The 20,724-nt window shown below is 34.0% G+C and overlaps 2 protein-coding genes across 3 annotated transcripts; both read left to right on the forward strand.

Moving 5' to 3' along the window:
- Positions 1–1,326: 1,326 nt before the first annotated feature.
- LOC140891849 (protein PIGMENT DEFECTIVE 338, chloroplastic) lies at positions 1,327–9,081 on the forward strand. Of its 2 annotated transcripts, XR_012152623.1 has the most exons (9): positions 1,327–2,326; positions 5,722–5,796; positions 5,936–6,007; positions 6,395–6,475; positions 6,836–6,933; positions 7,888–8,013; positions 8,352–8,400; positions 8,509–8,860; positions 8,935–9,081. XR_012152623.1 is itself a non-coding variant. In XM_073300516.1 (8 exons), exons 1-8 carry the CDS (start codon positions 1,484–1,486, stop codon positions 8,686–8,688), a joined length of 1,524 nt encoding a protein of 507 aa, XP_073156617.1. In that variant the 5' UTR covers positions 1,327–1,483; the 3' UTR covers positions 8,689–9,081. The 2 variants fall into 2 exon arrangements, 1 of the variants encoding a protein (XP_073156617.1); XM_073300516.1 differs by having other exon boundaries at positions 8,509–9,081.
- Positions 9,082–16,298: 7,217 nt separating this feature from the next.
- Positions 16,299–20,408, forward strand: LOC140865156 (uncharacterized). The gene is made up of 4 exons (XM_073269694.1): positions 16,299–16,307; positions 16,774–16,850; positions 16,950–19,924; positions 20,023–20,408. The coding sequence occupies exons 1-4, from the start codon at positions 16,299–16,301 to the stop codon at positions 20,406–20,408; spliced, it is 3,447 nt and encodes a 1,148-aa protein (XP_073125795.1).
- The last annotated feature ends 316 nt before the right edge of the window (positions 20,409–20,724 follow it).

A 20,724-nucleotide genomic window follows, 5' to 3' on the forward strand; every position in this document is an offset into this window, starting at 1 on the left:
TGATTATGAGTATGATGATGATGATGAGGTCCCCACTCGCAATGAAGGCGTATGAGTATCCAGTGCAACTAGTACACCCGTGACCGATGCTCAGTTTATGTTCAGTGGTTTTTGAGATTTAAAGCAGTTATTTTCGCACATGTTTTAATATTTTCTCTTTCACATTTTATTGGTTTTGAAATATTTTGCGTATGCATGAGTTTTGCGTATGCATGGCTTTATGAGAGTATATTATTTAAGTTTTTATGTTACGGATCTTGCATGCAAGGATTTAAAAAAAATAGTAGTAGTATCGGGTCTTTTCAATATAAATGTTGAACCTCTAAGCTCACTAGATTTAATGGTGCAAGTGAGCCTGAGAATATTGAAGAAAATGTGGTCCCGACTGACGGCGAGGGCGTATGAGTATCCAGACAGCTAGCACATCCGTTTTCATAGCTCATTTATGATATTGATGTTTTGAGAGTTAAAACAATTATTTTCGCATATGTTTTAATATGTTGAAGTTTGAGGGTATGCGTGGATTTTAAATTTACGTATTTATTTTCAAGTTTGCATGGATTTGTTAAAAAAAATTTATTTAAATATTTAGTTGTTGGGATTTTTATGCATAAGAGTTTATCATGATTTAGTAATTAATTTAATGTTATTTAATTGCATGTAATATACTTATCTATTTATATAGTGTATATTAAATTATGTAAAATTATTTTAAGTATGATATAACCATGCACTCAAAAAAAAAAAAAAAGAGGTCGAGCAACCCCACTAGGTGCATGCTATCTCAAAGGTACATGCTCAACATGAAAATATATGCAATATAATAATCATGACATAATATAAAAACAAACCCGAAAGAAAAAAATCGAGGAAAGAATCAAATACAAGGTGCTCGGAGAAGCAAAATGGAGGGGTCGTTAATCAGTTTTTAAACGGGAAAATATAAAAGAAACAAAAAACAACAGAATTGTGTTAAACAGCTAAAACTATTATTAAAGATGCCTCAAAGATGCAAAAAACCAACCAAGAACGCTACAAAGAAAATGGGAGGACTCGTGAAACAAAATCTGCAACCAGAACTGAAAAAAAATAAACAACAGAGTAATATCCAATTTTATTTTATTTTTCGTGTGGAATTTTCGGTCCACAAAACAAAAAGGACAGTAACAAAAAAATGTTACTTGTTAGTAATTTTCCTATGATCCATGATATTGTTATGACAGAGATGTGGAAGCAAAACTAATACATGTATAGCGTGAGGGGCAAAAATGCAATTAAAGTTTTTATGTTATCTAATTCAGTTGCAGCTTTGCTCTGTGACTCGTTTGTTGGAAGTTGGAACAGAGCCCTCCGTCTCAACGGAGAAGATTGCGTGCGCTACGCCTACGGCGTACGCTAGAGGGTTTACGGGCAGAGTGAGAGCGTCGGCGAAGCTGCGAACCGATTCCATTTAGAGTACGCCAGGTGCGCATGATAAGCAGGAATGCCGATTATTCATCACCCCTGTTGTAGCACGCCATCTTTCTTAAATCCGTGTGCACCATTCACTGCTTACCGTATTAACTTCACTACTCTCACGCCGTTTGCTAATCATTCCGAGTACCGGTTAATATCTTTCAAAAGATTGTATTTTTCCTCCAAATTAGAGAAATTTAGGCGGGCCCATGTTCGATTGTGCGCTGAAAATGGAGTATTGGAAGAAGTGGGGGATACCATTTTGCGTCGGGAGCGTGAAAGTGAAGAGTCTGAAGAGCTTGAATTACTTAACAAGCCTTCTCCGAAGATAGTGAACAATGAGCCTGTCGAGGAAGTAGGAAAAAATGGAGAAAAAAAACCGGACAGGGATGAAGTGTTGGAGCCCTTTTACAAGTTCTTCAAACCATTTGAGGAAGAAATTGAGCCCGGAGACATTGGAAATGAGAGTTCAGTTGAGGAAAGTGAAAGAGTGAGTGTGGAGTATTATGAGCCGAAGCGTGGTGATTTAGTGGTGGGAGTGGTGGTTTCGGGCAACGAGAATAAGCTTGATGTGAGTGTGGGTGCAGATTTACTTGGGACAATGCTGACTAAAGAAGTGTTGCCGTTGTATGACAAGGAGATGGACCATCTGTTATGGGACGCGGATAGGGACGCCGAATTACTGGTGCGGGGGAAGGTGGGGATTGTGAAGAATGATGAGGCGCTGAGTGGGGAACCAATGCCGGGAAAGCCTGTTGTGGAGCTGGGCACTGTTCTTTTTGCTGAGGTTCTTGGGAGAACTCTTGGCGGCAGGCCTTTGCTGTCAACTAGAAGGCTCTTCAAGCGCATTGCGTGGCACCGAGTGAGGCAGGTTTTTTTCTTTCTTTTTTCTGTTCGCACCTTATAATCTATTGTCATGATTGTCATACAGTTGTGTTGGATTCTGATTCAATAAGTATTTCCTTTAAAAAATAAAGTTTTTAAGGGTTAGCACGAGCAGAAAACTTATGCTCAATAACCAATGAAGTAACATAACAAAGACATCCAAAAACTTTGAGGTGGTCAAAAGAGGGTGGTTTATGAAATAGGATTTCAAAAAGTGTTTTATTGTGGAGAAGTGGAGTTGGAGTTCGATTGATTAGATACACTGCGGTTAATACACAATCACCCCAAAACTTGAGTGGAAGAGAGGATTGAAATCTCAATGATCTAGCTATCTCAAGAATGTGTCTATGTTTTCTTTCAACCACCCCATTTTGTTGGGGTGCATATGGACAGGAACTTTGATGAACAATTCCAAGGGAAGAGAGCAAAGTTCTGCACTCAGTTTTGAAAAAATCTGATGCATTATAAGTTCTAATTGTTTGAATATTGGCTTTAAACTTTGTTCGAGCCATGACAAAAAAATTCTTGAGAATTTGAAGTGTGGCTAACTTAGATTGCATGAGATAAACCCATGTGCCCCTAGAAAAGTCATCAACAGTTGTTAAGAAATATCGTTCCCCATTATAGGTAGGAACTCTAAAAGGCCCCCAAATATCCATATGTAATAAAGCAAAAGAGTGCAAAGCTCGAGACAGAGCTGCCTTAGGAAACACTAATCTGGTTTGTTTTGATAATGGGCAAACAGCACAGTGATGTAAAGAATCTGTTTTGACAATAAAAGGTAACATACTCATTCTAGAAAGGGTCATATGTCCTAAACGTTGATGCCACACATCAATACTAGTGGAATTACAAGAAATATTAGCATGAGGCATGAATGAAGAAGTTTGGCTAACAGAAAACCAAGAAGCTTTGGAGAGGAAACTCTTGAGATAGTATAGACCATTGCACTCCTAACCAATCCCCATTATCTTCCCACTCTTATGGTCCTGAAATAGACAGATATGAGGGAAAAAAAATGACAACACAGCTATGAGATTGAGATAGTTTGGAGACAGACAAAAGATTAAATTGGAAGTTAGGAATGTAAAGAACATTATGGAGAATGAGGTTGTCAGAAAAATTGACAGATCCTACACTATTGATTTTGACACGAGCACCATTAGGCAACCTCACTGTACTAGATGGTTCAGGCAAAGATCTGGCACTTTGAAGTAGTGAAATATTACCAGTCATGTGTTCATTTGCCCCTGTATCAAGAATCCAATTTGTGCTTCCATGAACAGAAAGACTACCTGCCATATTAGCAATGTGATCATCTTGAGGCTTCAAGAAATTTTGTCACAACATCTTCAGTATTTCAGCATATTGAGCAGGGGTAAATATAGGATTGGAATTCTCCACTTTAGATGCCTCATCAGTACTTCCTTCAACCACATTCACATCTGTTTGGCCCTTCCTCACCTTGTTAAAATCCCTGTATGGTTTCCTTGGAGCATTTTTAAAAGACTGTGGTTTGTAGAGTCGATGTCCCGGAGGATAACCAACAAGCTTATAACAATAAGCCTTAGTATGGCCGGGACCATTACGATGATCACATCGAAGCTCATCCTTCTTAGATTCAGCAGCTCTATTTGGCGCAGAATAAAAACCAGATGGAGGTGCCTCAACAGCAACTCTATGTGTGCAGAATAAAAAACAGTCGTTAGAACTGCAAGAGCTTCAGTTGTTGATCATGTTCAATATACTTCCTTGCGGTAACACATTCACAAGAAGGTGATGGAACCAAGGACCCAAACTCATCCCAAAGCTGTTTGAGACGACAATAATATGTTGAGATAGTGTTGGTACCTTGATGCAATCGGCCGATCTCTCGATGAAGCGCAAAAATCCGAGATCCATTAACCTTATCAAATCGTTTCTTCAAATCAGACCATATGGTAGAAGCCTCACTAGAGTAAACGATCCCGCCAAAAATTTCTTTAGAAACTGTGTTCATAATCCAAGACAACACAAGTGCGTTACAGCGCTCCCATTGAGTGAGTGAAAGAGTTCCCAAAGCTGGACGTGGACAAGTTCCATCGATAAAGGAGATCTTATTTTTTGCGCACAAAGCAATTAGCATAGCACGACTCCAGATACTGTAATTATCAACACCTATCAACTGCTCATTGATGATATTTATACCTGGTGTATCGGAGGCATGAATGAACAAAGGATCATTCGAATTGGTGTAACCTGCCATTGCAATTTGAAAGCCAAAATTGGGATCGAGCTGCGATTCACACAAAAAACTTGATGTTGATTCAAAACAAAACAGCGATCAAGCTCCAATCTGACAGTTGACAATAGATCTGAGCTGCAACAGATCAAACTCGAAGCCGAAGAAGCGGTGAGAGAAAAAAAAAATTGAAGCATCGCCCAAGACCTAAGCTCTATGATACCATGTTAAGAGTATAACAGAGTGAAAGAGAAAGTCTGTAATTGTATTATTCCAATATGATGTACAAAGGAATTGAATTTATACAAGAGTGCCTAACCGCGTAAACGAGCTAAAGAAAACGTAAAACAAAGAAATGCGACTTCTGACTTATTATAACCAACACAGGTCTGGCCAAAATGATAATTGGATCCTTGTTTTGAAGATTTTTCTACAGTTGCATAAGTTAGGATATTCAGAAATAGTGGCAAGATAATGTAGGTTGGGCCAATGAATGCTATTTATTTTAGTGCTACTCTGAACCAACCAATGCATGTTATTCCTTCCTGAATGATTTCCATGACTAATAAAGCTTTTGTTAAGATTCCTGCTCTTGCCATTTTTCATATGATTCTCTCCCAAAATCATTAGGGATTGCAAACAGAGATTTTTTCTATTAATTTGTAAATTTGAATGTTAGAAATTTGGGTCAGGGTAATACAGGTTGAGCCAACCAATGTTCTTGATGGTATAACCTCTTGTGGTGGATACTCTTGTTTGTACCATAAACTACTATTGCCCTAGCACAGTCTGAACCGATCAATCTAGACTTGACCCGATCAATCTAGACCCAACCCGATCAATCTAGACCCTTTCTTCTTGGATCACTTTCATGGCACATGAGAAGCAAAGGGAGGGGTGCTGTCTAAATAAACCTGCTCACTGCTAGACTTTTAGGCTAAGTTGCCTCTACTTATCTGATTTTAATGGAGGAATTGATTTTTAGTAATTGTTCAAACATCAGTATGGATCAGCCTGAAGCCGGGTAATTTCAGCGCAATTTTCGTGTTAAGATATGCTGGTCTCTAAACTTTATATCTCCATATTCTCAAATCTTATCCTCCAACTTTTTGCTTTTGTGGGTACTATATATCGAGACATAGTTATTTGATCTTGTGCAGATTAAACAACTTAACGAGCCGCTAGAGATTAAAATAACTGAGTGGAATACTGGTGGCCTCCTTACAAGAATAGAAGTAAACAAACTCTCTCTCTCTCTCTCTCTCACACACACACACACACACACACACACACACAAAACACGTCTATGTGATGAAATATTTCATAAGCAAATTATCTGTTTCATTGAATGATTTGATGCGATTTATTTTTCAGGGGCTGAGGGCTTTCATTCCAAAAACTGAATTGATCAATAGAGTGAACAACTACACTGAACTGAAAGAGAACGTATGCAAAATTCTGTTTCATATGTCTACTGTCCTTTTCCTGATATTTTTGCATTTCAGACTTTGTGTGTTATGCATTACTGATGGTATATCATAAACATGAATTTGTTGTTGAGCCAATCTATTATCTTTTATCAACGTATCAAAGGCATAAACCCGCTGCAATTAAGGAAAAAAACTATAATAACCTTGCTTGTGTGAACTGCAAATGTTTTGAAACGATAACTATCAATTCTATACTTGAAATGTATTCAAGTCCTGGTGCTCACTTGTCTAAGCCATTGCATGACCGATGTTCATGATCTTTACCTTTATGTTTAGTTGCCAACACATTGCTATAGTTGTTTTTATGCTATTGGTTACTTTATCTCTTTTTTTTATTTTCCAGGTTGGACGGAGAATATATGTGCAAATCACTAGAATAAACGAAGAAACTAATGATTTGATACTCAGTGAGAAGGAAGCTTGGGTTGGTATTTTCTCCTAAAACAATCTCCATCTAGGTCTTTGAATCTTGGATTCCGTTTCAGAAAAAATAAAGGTCTGGAATCTGGATGGTAGAAACATGAAAAAAAAATGCTTTTATGAAGATTTTTATAGGATACTTTTGTTGATTAAACTTTCATTTTTGTAAAAATAATTATTTCATTATTTTCAACTATATTAAATATTCGTAAAGTTGAGATTCATTCCACTTGAACTTTTTTTGGCTACATTTTTTCTGCTACTTTCCTCTACAAATTCCTGGATTAGGATACACATAGCATTTATGTCATTTTTCACTTGTTTTTTGTGATTATCGCATCTAATTTGGCTATACAATGTTTAGGCGATGATGCATCTTCAAGAGGGAACACTTCTTGAAGGGACAGTCAAGAAAATTTTTCCATATGGTGCACAGATACGGATAGGTGATACTAACAGGAGGTGAATTATGTTTATTTAGTTAGATTTGCAGTTGTAGTTTGCTCACTGAACTCGATATTTTGTTATCTCCTTGCTCATTTATGTGTTGATAAGGTATTCTTGGCGGCTATGTAGCACGGATACTTCAAAAAAAAAAATTCAGAAGTATCGGACACGGATACGACACGGATACGGATACGGCACGCCGATACGCGTGTCGGATACGGCAAAATCCGTGTCGTTGACTTTTTTCATGTTTGACCAGTCGGATACGTTTTGGACACGGCAAGGATACGTTTTTGGCAAAATTGAAAATTATTAAAAGTTTTTGGGGTTAAAATGGAAAATATTAAATTTCTAAGGACTAAATTATAAATAAATTAAAATAAATTGGGCTCAGAAGCCCTAAATTAAGTAATTAATAGTCAGTTTCTATTCTTTCCTGGTCGACTTCTTGCATCGTCAATCATCACAATTCACAACACCACATTTTGAAGTTCGCTGCCCCATCAGCCGCCTCTTGCCGGTTTCTGGAAAGATTATAAAAAATGGTTTTCAATCTCTACAATTTTATTTTTAATACTAAATTTATATATAATATTTATATATATTTTAATAATTGTAGTATCCTAGCCGTATCGAGTCTTATATTTTCAAAATTTGTCGTATCGCCGTATCCGTGTCGTATCCGATACGATACCCGTACTCGTATCCGTGCAACACAGCTTGGCGGAGATACCAACTTTTAAGGATATAATACAAATTGAAAGATATGTTGGCTTCTATGAGCTTTCTTTTCTCAAACTCGGGATATTATTTCTCATCAGTTATTACTGAAGTCTTTGGTAAAACCTAGTACTTGTTAAACAAAGACCTTTCTATGTATCCCTATGCTTACAACTTTGGTCCTTTTTGTACTTTTTGTAGAAGAGTACAGACTATGAATTATTATCTTACATTCCTGGTCTTTTGTAGTGGATTGCTGCATATTTCAAACATAACTCGGGGGAGGGTTAATTCCGTTAATGACCTGCTAGCGGTTGATGAGCAGGTTAAAGTACTGGTGGTTAAGTCAACGTTTCCGGACAAGATTTCTTTGAGGTATATTATGACATTAACATGCTGTTCTTCAGTATCTTATAGCATGATCTATCACTATTGGAGTCTGACAATTGGTTCCACTGGTAAAAAAATGTTTATCTTGATAAGTTCTTCATTATAATTGAAGCCGCGTCCTGTCGAGGCAGGCATTTTGTTGCCACAATGTTGCTTTTGACTTAAAGCGTGTGAAGTTAATTAGTCAATGGAAGAGTTTTTACGTTTTTCCAGTTTCTTATTAGAACATTAAGATTAAAGAACAATGCTGTTAATATAAGTAAAAACTGATTGCTGGAGAATAGTTGAAGGATTAAAGGTAGTAATTACATTTTGTCATGCAGCATTGCTGACCTCGAAAGTGAGCCGGGACTATTTTTGTCTAATAAGGAGGTAAACAGTTTAAACCATGCGTTTTAGTTCCTTGTTTCGAAATCTTAATGGTCGCCCTTGTACATATCTTCTAGCAATTACCTAAAGCATAGTTTCCCCTTTGTTCAGAAAGTATTTTCTGAAGCTAAAGAAATGGCAAAGAAGTACAAGCAGAAAATTTCAGTCTTTTCTGCTACCCGAAAATTAGAGACTCTTCCAACAGACAGCATACCTTTCGAAGATGAAGAAAGATTGTGTGCTAATTGGAAATGGTTTAAATTCGAGAGAGGCGATGAGAAGGATTTGTGACATGCAAACTATGGAAAGAACGAGAATTATCAAATCTGGGTGTCCTTTTTGAGCGCTAATGATGCTCCAAGAAATCTTGGTGCATGTTAGGTCCCTTGTGCAGTTTTTCAGAACGACCCAAGTTAGTTTGTGAAGCACAGAACAAACCGTTCTTCGTGAAAGTACTTCAATGGTAGGTTACACCTCACAGGCGATTGTTAGTAATTTGTTGTATGCTATATTTGTATAATGTAACTCAAAATGCAGAAAGAGTTACTTCAAACGTTATTGCCATGGCATTTCAACTGTTGGTGTCCCCCGGGTCAACTTGCAGTGTGTGAATATGGGCAGTATCTCCCAGACTGAAAATAACATTAATCTTTGTGTGATTATTTCGAAATGTAACTCCAGCCAGATATGCGTGGGTATATTTTCATTTTACTTTGGTACATTATTACACACAAAACATGTTCGGTTCGCGCGGGTCGAAATTCTTGGTAATTTTCTTGGGCGTGTTTATGTTCTGCTGAAATGAGAGTTGAATATGTGAGTGGATAGGCTTGCATCTTCTGTTGACTTTCAAGAATTCTGAAATTAAGTATTTTGTTTTTGTTCTTTGAATTTTTGTGTTCACTCCTATTAAGCTGTCGTTTGATATTCTTATTTTAATCGACTATGAATTTGTTTGATTTCCACGTTTATGCTGGCAGGATGACTTGTAATTTACACCTAAAAGTTGTTTAAACTTAGATTTAAAGGCATCATCATCTGGATAATATGCTGGACAATAGAATACCTTGAATCAAATCATGATCCAAGAAAAAAAATATGCTCTCGAGTCTTGAGCCATAATGAAACATCCATTAAGCATTCCATGTCCAAAATATAGATTTTAAGTTCATAATTTAAAATCTCATATTTGAAATGAAGAATCGACTTTGATATCCAATTGTAGCAAATCTTTACTCTAACTCTAAAAATATGTACATGTGTGGATTTTAATCTGAAAAGATGATATTTATTATAGACTTGGGTTGAACCCGAATCCAGGTGATTGGCCCCGACCAAACAGAACAGAAAAAAAATTTATATGTGGTAATAGATAAGTTTGTTAATTATAAATTATTATGGAAATGTATATCTTCATATTCGTATTCTGTAATTTTACCATATAAATAAAGGCTTTCGGATATAAATAAAATTCTTCCGACTTTTTTTTTTTTTTTTCCTGTGAAATATTTCTTCTCTCTTTTCTTATGTACTTATTTCACTACTAAATTTATAAAGACACGTGTTTTTTTTAATAATTATTGATTTATTTCTCTGAAATATAGGCGTGGCGCATTCTCTCCCCATTTGGGATGGAAGTATTTACATTAGCCATGGCCTATCGTTGATAGGTTGGGGGCTCTATGGAACCCCCAAAAAATAAATAATTAAAATGCCAAAAAATATTATATGAAATCTCAGTCCAAGTGATGCCAAATATTACGCAGCAATATATGCCTAATTTTAGTTTGTACTCTAGCTACCTGTCTTACTTTGTTTATATAATATATGCCTACTTAATGCCTTTATTAAGTAGCATGCATACGTACATTTTTTTTTCAGGAATGCTTTTATTGTAGCCTTGTAAGCTACTTAACATAAGCCATTAAGCCCAAACTATTTTACGTCCCATTGAAACTATTAAATTTATTATAATTTTTTTTTTTTGACTTTTTTTTTTTTGTAAAAATGTTTGCAAATTATATAATTTTTTTTAAAAAATTAGAAGTGTTTTTTATAACAAATTTCAAATTTTAAAACTTTTTAAAAATATTTTTTAAAAAATCAAAAAATTTTGTTAAAAAATGTGCGTGGTATCAAAACTTTATATAAATATATATACATAAATATTCCAAGTAGTAAAATAAGTTAAAATATGATTTCTTTAAAATTGTATTTATTTTTTTTACCATTAAATTTCTTGTGCATCATCTTACTATATTATTGGTTGAGTTCAACCTACTCATTAGCATTATTATTATATTATTATAGTAGAGATACTCTAATTAACTAATATTTAATTAATAATTGGTGAAATTTGATCTGAAATTACCATTATATCTTAACTTAATTTCAATAAAACCAAAATTATTAGGCAAATTATTCATTTTATATGGCTTCTTCTTTTTTATCCATTATATTTTATTATTTACCAAAATGACACTCATTTTGTGACATTTGATATTTTTAATTTACGAAAATGTCTCTCTCTTTAAAAAATCGATATATCTATTGTGTTTTTGTGACTATTTATTTAGCAAAATGCTATATTTTTTTTGTACTTATTAAATTTTTAAATTTATTTTATTTTTTTGTTTTCGTTAAAAAAATGGACTGTATGAACACGCAACGCGTGCAGTAGAATACTAGTATATATGAAACACTAGCGTGTCTATACATGCTTAGGTGCGTGTGTGTATATATATACACACACAAAATTTGTGTGTTTTTAAAAATTTTATGAATACACATGAGCATGATGATTGTTTGGATTATTTGATCTGTATTAGATAATAGAAAAAGTTGGTACAAAGAGGGTATAGATTGTGAGAGATAATATCGGATAATGTAAACCAAAATTTGAGTTAAATGTTGGGTAAAATAAATGGTGGAAGTTACAGGATATTTATGGAATATTGGAAAGAAACTTCACCACCATACCAATCGGTAACTGATTGATATTTTCTAAAATTTTATTGTTAAATTCGGAAAAAAGATTAAATTTAATTAGGTTTCACACTCTTACAACACAAATTTTTATGAGAGGATCTCACATGTCAATTTCGTGAGACGAATGGTCACCCAATGAAAAAATATTATTTTTTATGTTAACGCAGTGTTTGGTACAAAGGATTAGGTAGGTTTGTGCGTGATTTTTTATTTAATCCATTGTTTGGTAGGGTTTTTATTAAAACAAGCTAATCTAACCTAAAAAAGATAAAATTGTTTTATAGTAGGTTAACTAAACCCTCCTCTCACCCTAGTATTATTTATCCTTGTTTTTATCTTACTCATAAATTTCATAATTACCCTTTCCCTTCAATCTAAAAATCACCCATCCAATAAAATATAAATGGTATTTTAGGCAAAAAAAATTTAAACCATTATTTAATCTTATTTCTAAAAATCAAACCAAATACAATACTATTTTTAACACAAATTATCAATCTTTATTTATCATTTCTTTTATCATTCATTTAATATTCATTCAATAATCCTATCAATTGAACCAAACACTGCGTAAAAGTATTATTGTTTATTGTAAATATAGGAAGAGTTGCTCTGTCTAGCTCACGAATAAATATCCGTGAAACCATCCCACAAAAATCTACTTGACAATAAATTAAATCAATTTTATCAAGTGAATTTATGAATATATTGTGCTCTAATTAGATTCGTCCTGAATTTTTAAACTCGTGATCACATATCATCCACCATAATTTACTCGAAGCATCTCGATTGGAGTAAACATTAGGAACCCCAAAGTACTACAAATAATGATTTAATTTGGCATTAAAAAAAATTTAACCCAAATTAATTAAAAGAAAGTGATACTGAAACCCTAATCGTTAGTTGTGCCCTAGTTTATATATTTCCAAAACACCTCTTTCCATGGCTATATATCTCAGTCACGTGACTGTAAATATAATTTTACTACTCCCAAAACAAGCCCACTAATCCTTTCCTCGATAACCAAAGAAGAATCACTATCCTATTCATTTTTACCCTATCAAAACCCTTGTGAGCGAAAAAAAATTTCTACATAAAATATTATATTTTTTCATCTTGAATTATCGATTATAATTTGGAATGGAAGTTGTTTTGATCTCTTTCACTTACGAGATATCTCTAATATTCATGAGTTCATGGATATTTTTGATGCATCGAAAAGAAGAGATCATTTCAACTTATCTATACAGGCATTATCCCATTATAGATCTAAGGATGACAATTTATCAATATATGCGGGGTCCACTAAAAAATCATGGACCCCACATTTATTGATAAATATCAACCGTTAGATGCATATGAAGCAATGCCTTGTATAGGTAGAGTCTCACTTACCAAAAAAAAAAAGATATACCAAATTAATGGTTTTGACCGCAAACAATAGGGGTGAAAGATGTAAACATTTATGGTTAATGTTTTAATGGTTCTTTACTCTTAAGTGTAGTATGTATGAGATGTTTTTATACGAGTCTCGAACTCAATATCATGTTTTAAATTGGAGCAATTGATGTTACTGAATCAAGAAATCCGAGACACTCTAACGATAAAATCCTCTTTTATATAATCATGCTCGCGATGAAATCTAATTTTTCCATCAAAATTATAATGTTATATAACATTAGCTAAATGCGAGTGTACTAAACATTTTTTGGATTTGTGTAAATTATAATAGCTACAATCTCTTAAAAAATCCTTATTTTTTAAATTATTATAAGTTGATTCTATATATTAGAGTATTATTTTAAAAAAAGAAAATACAAAAAGAAAAAGACATCGATTGGTGTTGTCTAATCAAATTGCTTCTTTAAATTATGGCTTTCACAAGCCCCTAAGCCGCCTCACTTGCTCGCTTCTATTATCGTCATCAAATTCTGCTCTTCCCAACGCGTTTAGTATAAAATTTTTAATCCCCAATTACTTTGTTTGTACAATACAAGTCATGAAATTTTTTGAATTACCCGGGCCTAGCTAAGCTAATTCACCACATACTAATGGCAAGAATGAACACAATTTACTAGGGGTGTTCGAGTTCGTGGAACATGTAATCATTTGGCCACTGGTTAGATGTTCGATTTCATCTACCAACATTTTTTTGACTAGTCTATTGGACAGAGCTTGTCCAGTGTAATTTACCTAATCAGCGTGCTTTGTAGTTATTGCGTTAATCCGTAGTTTACTTGGTGTGCATCGAAAAATAACGGCTGCGGATTCTCAAGTCATTGGAAAAAAAAAATGAACACAATTTCAAACCCGATTGCTCCGGTTCTAGAATCGACGGGTTGGATTTCAACAAAAGACGCAAGTATGTAACAGACTCGGACATGTATTTTCCGATTTCTAGTCATTTTGGTCATGGTTTGGTTACGACTTTTTAAGTTTAATTAATCGGAAGTGAATAAAGGTACAACTCGTAGGAGTATCAAATTAATTAAGATTTTAATTCTTTGATAACTACACTGCAAAATATTATGATGTTTATATTTTTATTACAAAATTAAATAAAAATATGTTTAAATTAAATATTTATACAAATTCTGAGTTTCTATGCATGTATACTACATATATATTAGTCTTAAAATTTAAAATTAATTTAAGGTTTTAAGTATATAAATTATCTTTCAAAAAGAAAAATAGTATATAAATTCTGATCCCTTATCATTCTTTATATGTTCAACAATACTGTTCTTGCAACAGTTTTTTTTTTTTTTTTTGGTAAACTTTTTTGCCATATTGACTAATGACTAATAACAAGTTTTGATGTAATTTCTTATATCTGTACAAGAACGCTGACAAGTAAATTCTTTGATTCTAAATTTTTAGAGTTCTTGAGAGTTATTAATATTTCTGGAGTTTGTCTTTAAATTGGAGTAAAATGTATTTTGATACACGAACTATTGGTAAAATGTCATATTGGTACACGAACTATTGAAAATGACTTAATTGGTACATGATCCAATTAAAAGGTCAATTTTACCCTTAATAGGAATTAATATTATATTTATTAATTTTAAAATATAATAATTATTTAAAAATTAATTGAGTAAAATTTATTTTGATACACGAACTATATGTAAAATGTCAATTTGGTACACGAACTATAAAAGAATGATTTAATTGGTACATGATTTAACTAAAAAGTTTAATTTATCCTTTAGTAATTGATTTTAAGTTCAATTATTTTTAATAATAAATTCAACTAAGTGTACATTTTATTTTTAAATCAATTTTTATTTATTGTAAATTAAAATTTATATTAATTTAAAAATAATAAAAAATAAGTATCTTAATATATTTATATTTTACTCATTAATAAATTATTTATATTTTTAAAATATTAATAATATAAAATAAAATGGTATTTTTTTGCTATATATGTAAATAATTACCCATTTAAAAAAATTGATATAAATTATATAATAATAAAATCACAAACTCAATAAATAAATCATATGCAAGACTAAAATATATTTAATAACGATAAAATATAATTTAATAAATATTTATTAATTTATATTTAATTTAAGTGCGAGTAAAAAAAATAAAATTACGAATTATTAAATCGAGTAAAAAAATTTTAGGTTATTAGAACTACGTAAATTGAGATAATGAGTGAGATTTTTTTCTGTGATATTTATTTTTTCATGATCTAATCTTTAATGTTGAAAATTTTTATACTAAATTTTGAAAAACTAAAATGGTGATTATGCTTGTTTCAATCATTTAAACACAAGATCAACAGATTTCGGTGATATATATTTTTATCATATCATATATTATAATATTTGTTGTATAATTTGACTTAACAATTGTTTATCATTATATATATAATTAATTTTTAAATAAATACGATATTAAAATTAATCAATATAATATTAATTCCTATTAAGAGTAAAATTGAACTTTTAATTGGATCATATAACAATTAAGCCATTTTTAATAGTTTGTGTACCAATATGACATTTTACCAATAGTTCGTATACCAAAATACATTTTATTCTTTTAAAATTAATAAATATAATATTAATTCCTATTAAGGGTAAAATTGATATTTTAATTGGATCATGTACCAATTAAGTCATTTTCAATAGTTTGTGTACCAATATGATATTTTACCAATAGTTTGTGTACCAAAATACATTTTAATCCTTTAAATTGTATGCACTTATATATGAAATCATCTCAAAATTAGGCAAGTAAAAAATATAATATTAGATTGGTTAAAAAAAAATTATATATATATTAAAAAAACAACCATGTTTCTTTTCCATATAAAATTGAACAGTGTCAATTGGCAAAAGTGTTTAAAAAACATCAAATAAAATATAATATGGAGTATCAAGTTTTGCAATATTTATAACTGTGATTGTGAAGGATTTTATATAGACTCAAGAATAGTCTGGAAACCCTTCCTCTAATTAAAATTCTCAAGTCGGATCAAATTCATCGATATAAATGCAACTTTAATGTGATATAAAATGAGAAAAAAAATAATTATAAGGGTGTAAATAAATAGAATCGAACAAATATATCGAAAATCTTTAACCATCGAATTCATTTCGAAACTCGAAAAATCAACTTTTTTTTTTGAATTCGCTTAAAATCGAAGCTCAAGTTCAAGTTGATTTCAAAAGATTCAAACATGTTCACGATTTATTCGAATTATTGTTAGAGGAAAAAAAAACTCCAGTGGCTCAAAATATTCATCTAATATATAATTATATAATATTAATAAAATGTTAAAGCTAGCGATCAGCATTGAACCATCAAACAAAATAATTCAAGCTGATTAAGCTCGACTAGTAAAAAATTTCGAGCATGTTCAAATTTAGCTATCGAGTTTGATAGTTTCAAATATGAATCAAGTATTTTTCTCGATTCGTTCACGTCCCAGTTTCATATATGCATTTTTTTTAATTTTAAATTTCATATATTGAATTATGTGTTTTTAGTATTTAAAAAAAATCATAATAGCATTTTATAACTTTGCTACAACAAATTAGTATTTTGTGAATATATGGTTCGAATTTGTATTACTTGCTGCAAAATTATTTAGTATTTATAATTCATAAGTACAATTACCAAGGATTTGAAAAGCTTATTAAATAGTTATAACAATGTGTCTAGAAAGGAGAGAAATAATTAATATCCTTGCATTAAAATAAAATAAATCAAGGCAGCATCATTAGCTTTAGACTTCGCTAAGCTCGAAAAATTGTTGTACGACGACAAAGGAACTTCATCATAACTCCAAACAATTCAACATGCAGAAATTAATGGGAGAAAAATATGGTCGCACTAATGGATTACAAGTCTGAGCTAGCTCCATAGGTTGGCTGTCATCGTCCGCCGCCACCTCCCACCGCCGCATACGGCGGAGTTGAGAGCAGCAAGGATAGTAATCTCAGGTGAGAAGCAGAAAAGCTTATGCCGGTGTATGAAGGAAGATATATACAAATGTATGCGCTGTGTTGTTCTTGATTCCACCAAATTGTGTGAATTTGAAGGCGTCTTTCACATGCAATTTGGCTCCCGAAGAGTGAGTTTTCACCACCTTCTTCTTCCGCCGCCGCCGCAGCTGGTTTTAACCATCCGTTATCAAGAAGTTTGCTTACTTTCTTGAATGTAATGGAGAACAAAACATGCCCAGTTTTCTTATTTCTTTTCCTCTGGTTTCTCTTGAGTACCACGAAAACTCTGAAAGTTCATTCTTTGTCTTCCGATGGAGAAGCCCTTCTCTCCCTGATCTCGGAATCCGACTCTTTTTACAGAAGTTCGTCGCCTATTCTCTCTTCTTGGAACCCTTCAAGCCCAACCCCATGTTCGTGGCAGGGGATAACTTGTTCCCCTCAAGAAAGGGTTATTTCCGTTTCCATTCCCAATACATTTCTCAATCTATCTTCAATCCCGCCGCAACTCTCTTCACTTTCCTCTCTTCAACTCCTCAATCTTTCTTCCACTAATATTTCCGGCCCAATCCCTGCTTCCTTTGGTTCATTGTCTCAGCTTCGCCTTTTGGACTTATCTTCAAACTCTGTTTCTGGTCCTATTCCGCCAGAAATAGGCAAACTCACTGACATTCAGTTCATTTTCTTGAATTCGAATAAAATAACTGGTTCCATCCCACAACAACTTGCCAATCTTTCTTCGCTTCAAGTCCTTTGTCTCCAAGATAATCTCATCAACGGGTCGATTCCTTCGGAGTTTGGCTCTTTGGTTTCCCTGCAGCAGCTTAGAATCGGTGGCAATCCATATCTGAGTGGTGAAATCCCACTCCAGCTTGGTTTCTTGGCCAATCTTACGATATTGGGTGCTGCTGCGACTGGACTCTCTGGTGTTATTCCTCACACATTTGGCAACCTGATCAATCTTGAAACATTGGCTCTTTATGATACTGAGGTGTCTGGTTCAATCCCTCCGGAATTAGGGTCTTGTTTGGAGTTGAGAAACCTGTTTCTTCACATGAATAAGCTCACTGGTCCAATCCCACCTCAGATAGGCCAGCTCCAAAAACTAACTAGCATGCTTTTGTGGGGCAACTCACTGTCTGGTTCTATCCCGGATGAGCTTTCCAATTGCTCCTCACTTGTTGTTCTTGATGTTTCCGCCAATAATTTGTCTGGTGAAATTCCGGGTTATTTTGGGAAGCTTACTGTCCTTGAACAGCTACATTTGTCCGAAAATGCGCTAACCGGTACAATCCCAGTTCAGCTGAGCAACTGCACGAGTTTAACCAATCTTCAGCTTGATAAGAACCAACTATCTGGTACTATTCCAGCTGAAATTGGTAGATTGAAGTACTTGCAGAGTTTCTTCTTGTGGGGGAATTCGGTGTCAGGAACGATCCCCCCGGAGTTTGGTAACTGTACGGAGCTTTATTCCCTTGATCTCTCGCATAACAACCTAACTGGATTGATCCCGGAAGAGATATTCAACTTAAAGAAGCTGAGCAAGCTTTTGCTGCTAGGAAATTCCTTATCCGGGGGGTTCCCGCGCAGCGTAGCCAAATGCCAATCTCTTGTGAGATTAAGGCTTGGTGAGAACCAACTTTCAGGTGAGATTCCTAAAGAGATTGGACAGTTGCAAAATCTTGTGTTTCTTGATTTGTACTCAAACCATTTTTCGGGTAGCTTGCCCGCCGAAATATCCAATATTACGGTTCTTGAGCTTCTGGATGTGCACGATAACAACATAACTGGAAATGTATCACCTCAGTTAGGAGCCCTTGTTAACTTAGAGCAGCTTGATCTCAGTAGAAATAGTTTCACCGGTGAGATTCCTTGGAGTTTTGGCAACTTTAGCTACTTGAATAAACTTATCCTAAACAATAACCTTTTCGCCGGAGTAATTCCAAAGTCCATCAAAAACTTGAGAAAAATAACCCTTCTTGATTTGAGTTTTAATAATTTTTCTGGTCCTGTCCCCGCTGAGATTGGTTATTTGACAAGCTTGACAATAAGTTTGAACTTGGGATCGAACCGTTTCACTGGTGAAATTCCGGAAACCATGTCTGGTTTAACACAGTTGCAATCTCTAGACCTCTCTAGTAATATGTTATACGGGAGGATCACAGTTCTTAGTTTTTTAACCAGTCTCACATTCTTGAATGTTTCATTTAACAACTTCTCTGGCCCTATCCCTGTCACACCCTTCTTCCGAACTCTAACCCCTAATTCTTTCCTCGAAAATCGGCTTTGTGAATCTCTTGATGGCTTGAGTTGTTCGTCACATCAAACAAGAAGAGATGGATTAAAGTCTGCCAAAACCATAACAGTGGTAGCTGTGATTCTGGCTTCTCTAATAATGGCAGCTGTAGGAATATGGATTCTAGTCACACGGAATAACAAATTCATGATCGAGAAATCTGGCATGATGCCATGTTCTTCTAGAGAAGAGGATTTCTCATATCCATGGACCTTTATTCCATTTCAGAAGCTCAACTTCACTATTGAGAACATCTTGAGTTCCCTGAGAGATGAAAATATTATTGGAAAAGGTTGTTCGGGGGCCGTCTACAAGGCTGAGATGCCAAATGGCGAGTTGTTCGCTGTCAAAAAGCTGTGGAAAACAAAGAAAGATGAAGAAACAATAGACTCCTTTGCTGCTGAGATTCAAATTCTTGGTCACATAAGGCACCGGAATATAGTAAAACTATTGGGCTATTGCTCGAATAGAAGTGTGAAACTTCTACTCTACAACTATTTCCCGAATGGTAATCTCCAACAGCTTCTTCAAAATAATCGGAATTTGGACTGGGAAATTCGATACAAGATTGCCCTTGGATCAGCTCAAGGTCTTGCTTATCTTCATCATGATTGCCTGCCTGCAATTCTTCATAGAGATGTGAAATGCAACAACATACTCCTAGATTCCAAGTATGAGGCTTATTTGGCTGATTTTGGACTTGCAAAACTAATGAACTCTTCGAATTATCAACATGCTGTGTCCCGAGTGGCGGGATCATATGGATACATCGCGCCAGGCAAGTGATGCTTTTTAGTACAGAACCACTCATTTTTCTTTGAACGCTTAGTCCCATGCTAGTTTTCATTAAAAAAAATTCTCTCTCTTTTCTTACAGAATACGGATACGCAATAAACATAACCGAAAAGAGCGATGTCTACAGCTATGGCGTGGTTTTGCTAGAGATCTTAAGTGGGCGTAGTGCGGTGGAGCCTCATGTTGGTGATGGAATGCACATTGTGGAGTGGGTGAAGAAGAAGATGGGAAGCTTTGAACCGGCTGTCACAGTACTCGATTCCAAGCTCCAGGCGTTGCCTGACCAAATGGTGCAAGAAATGCTACAGACGCTTGGAATCGCGATGTTTTGCGTGAATTCATCGCCTTCCGAGAGACCGACAATGAAGGAAGTGGTGGCACTTCTGATGGAAGTCAAGAGCCCACTTGAAGAATGTGGCAAAAGTACTTCTCAGCCTTTGATGAAACAGTCTTCAAATGGAAGATGATTGATTCCTTTTCTGGATGTTGTTTCTAGGTTGTTGCAATAGGTTTTGCTTGGTCATTGGTGATTGATTTTTCTTGCAATTGTTATGCAAAAGAAAAGGATGGAAACTTTGTTCCTTGAATGGGACAATGTCTTTGGGAGTTTACTTGTATAGTTTTGGTTGGCTTCATTCTTGAATCTTAATTTAATGGAGAAATTTAAACATTAGAGAATTAGTGAAACTTGCGGTTTCTGAAATATTATGTGTAGTTTATTTCATGAAATTTGATCATTAACAGCTAGATAAACTTTATTTTGGTTCTTGATGGATATTCCGA

The sequence above is a fragment of the Henckelia pumila genome, chromosome 1, assembly GCF_033568475.1.
Source record: "Henckelia pumila isolate YLH828 chromosome 1, ASM3356847v2, whole genome shotgun sequence".
Lineage (NCBI taxonomy): Eukaryota > Viridiplantae > Streptophyta > Magnoliopsida > Lamiales > Gesneriaceae > Henckelia > Henckelia pumila.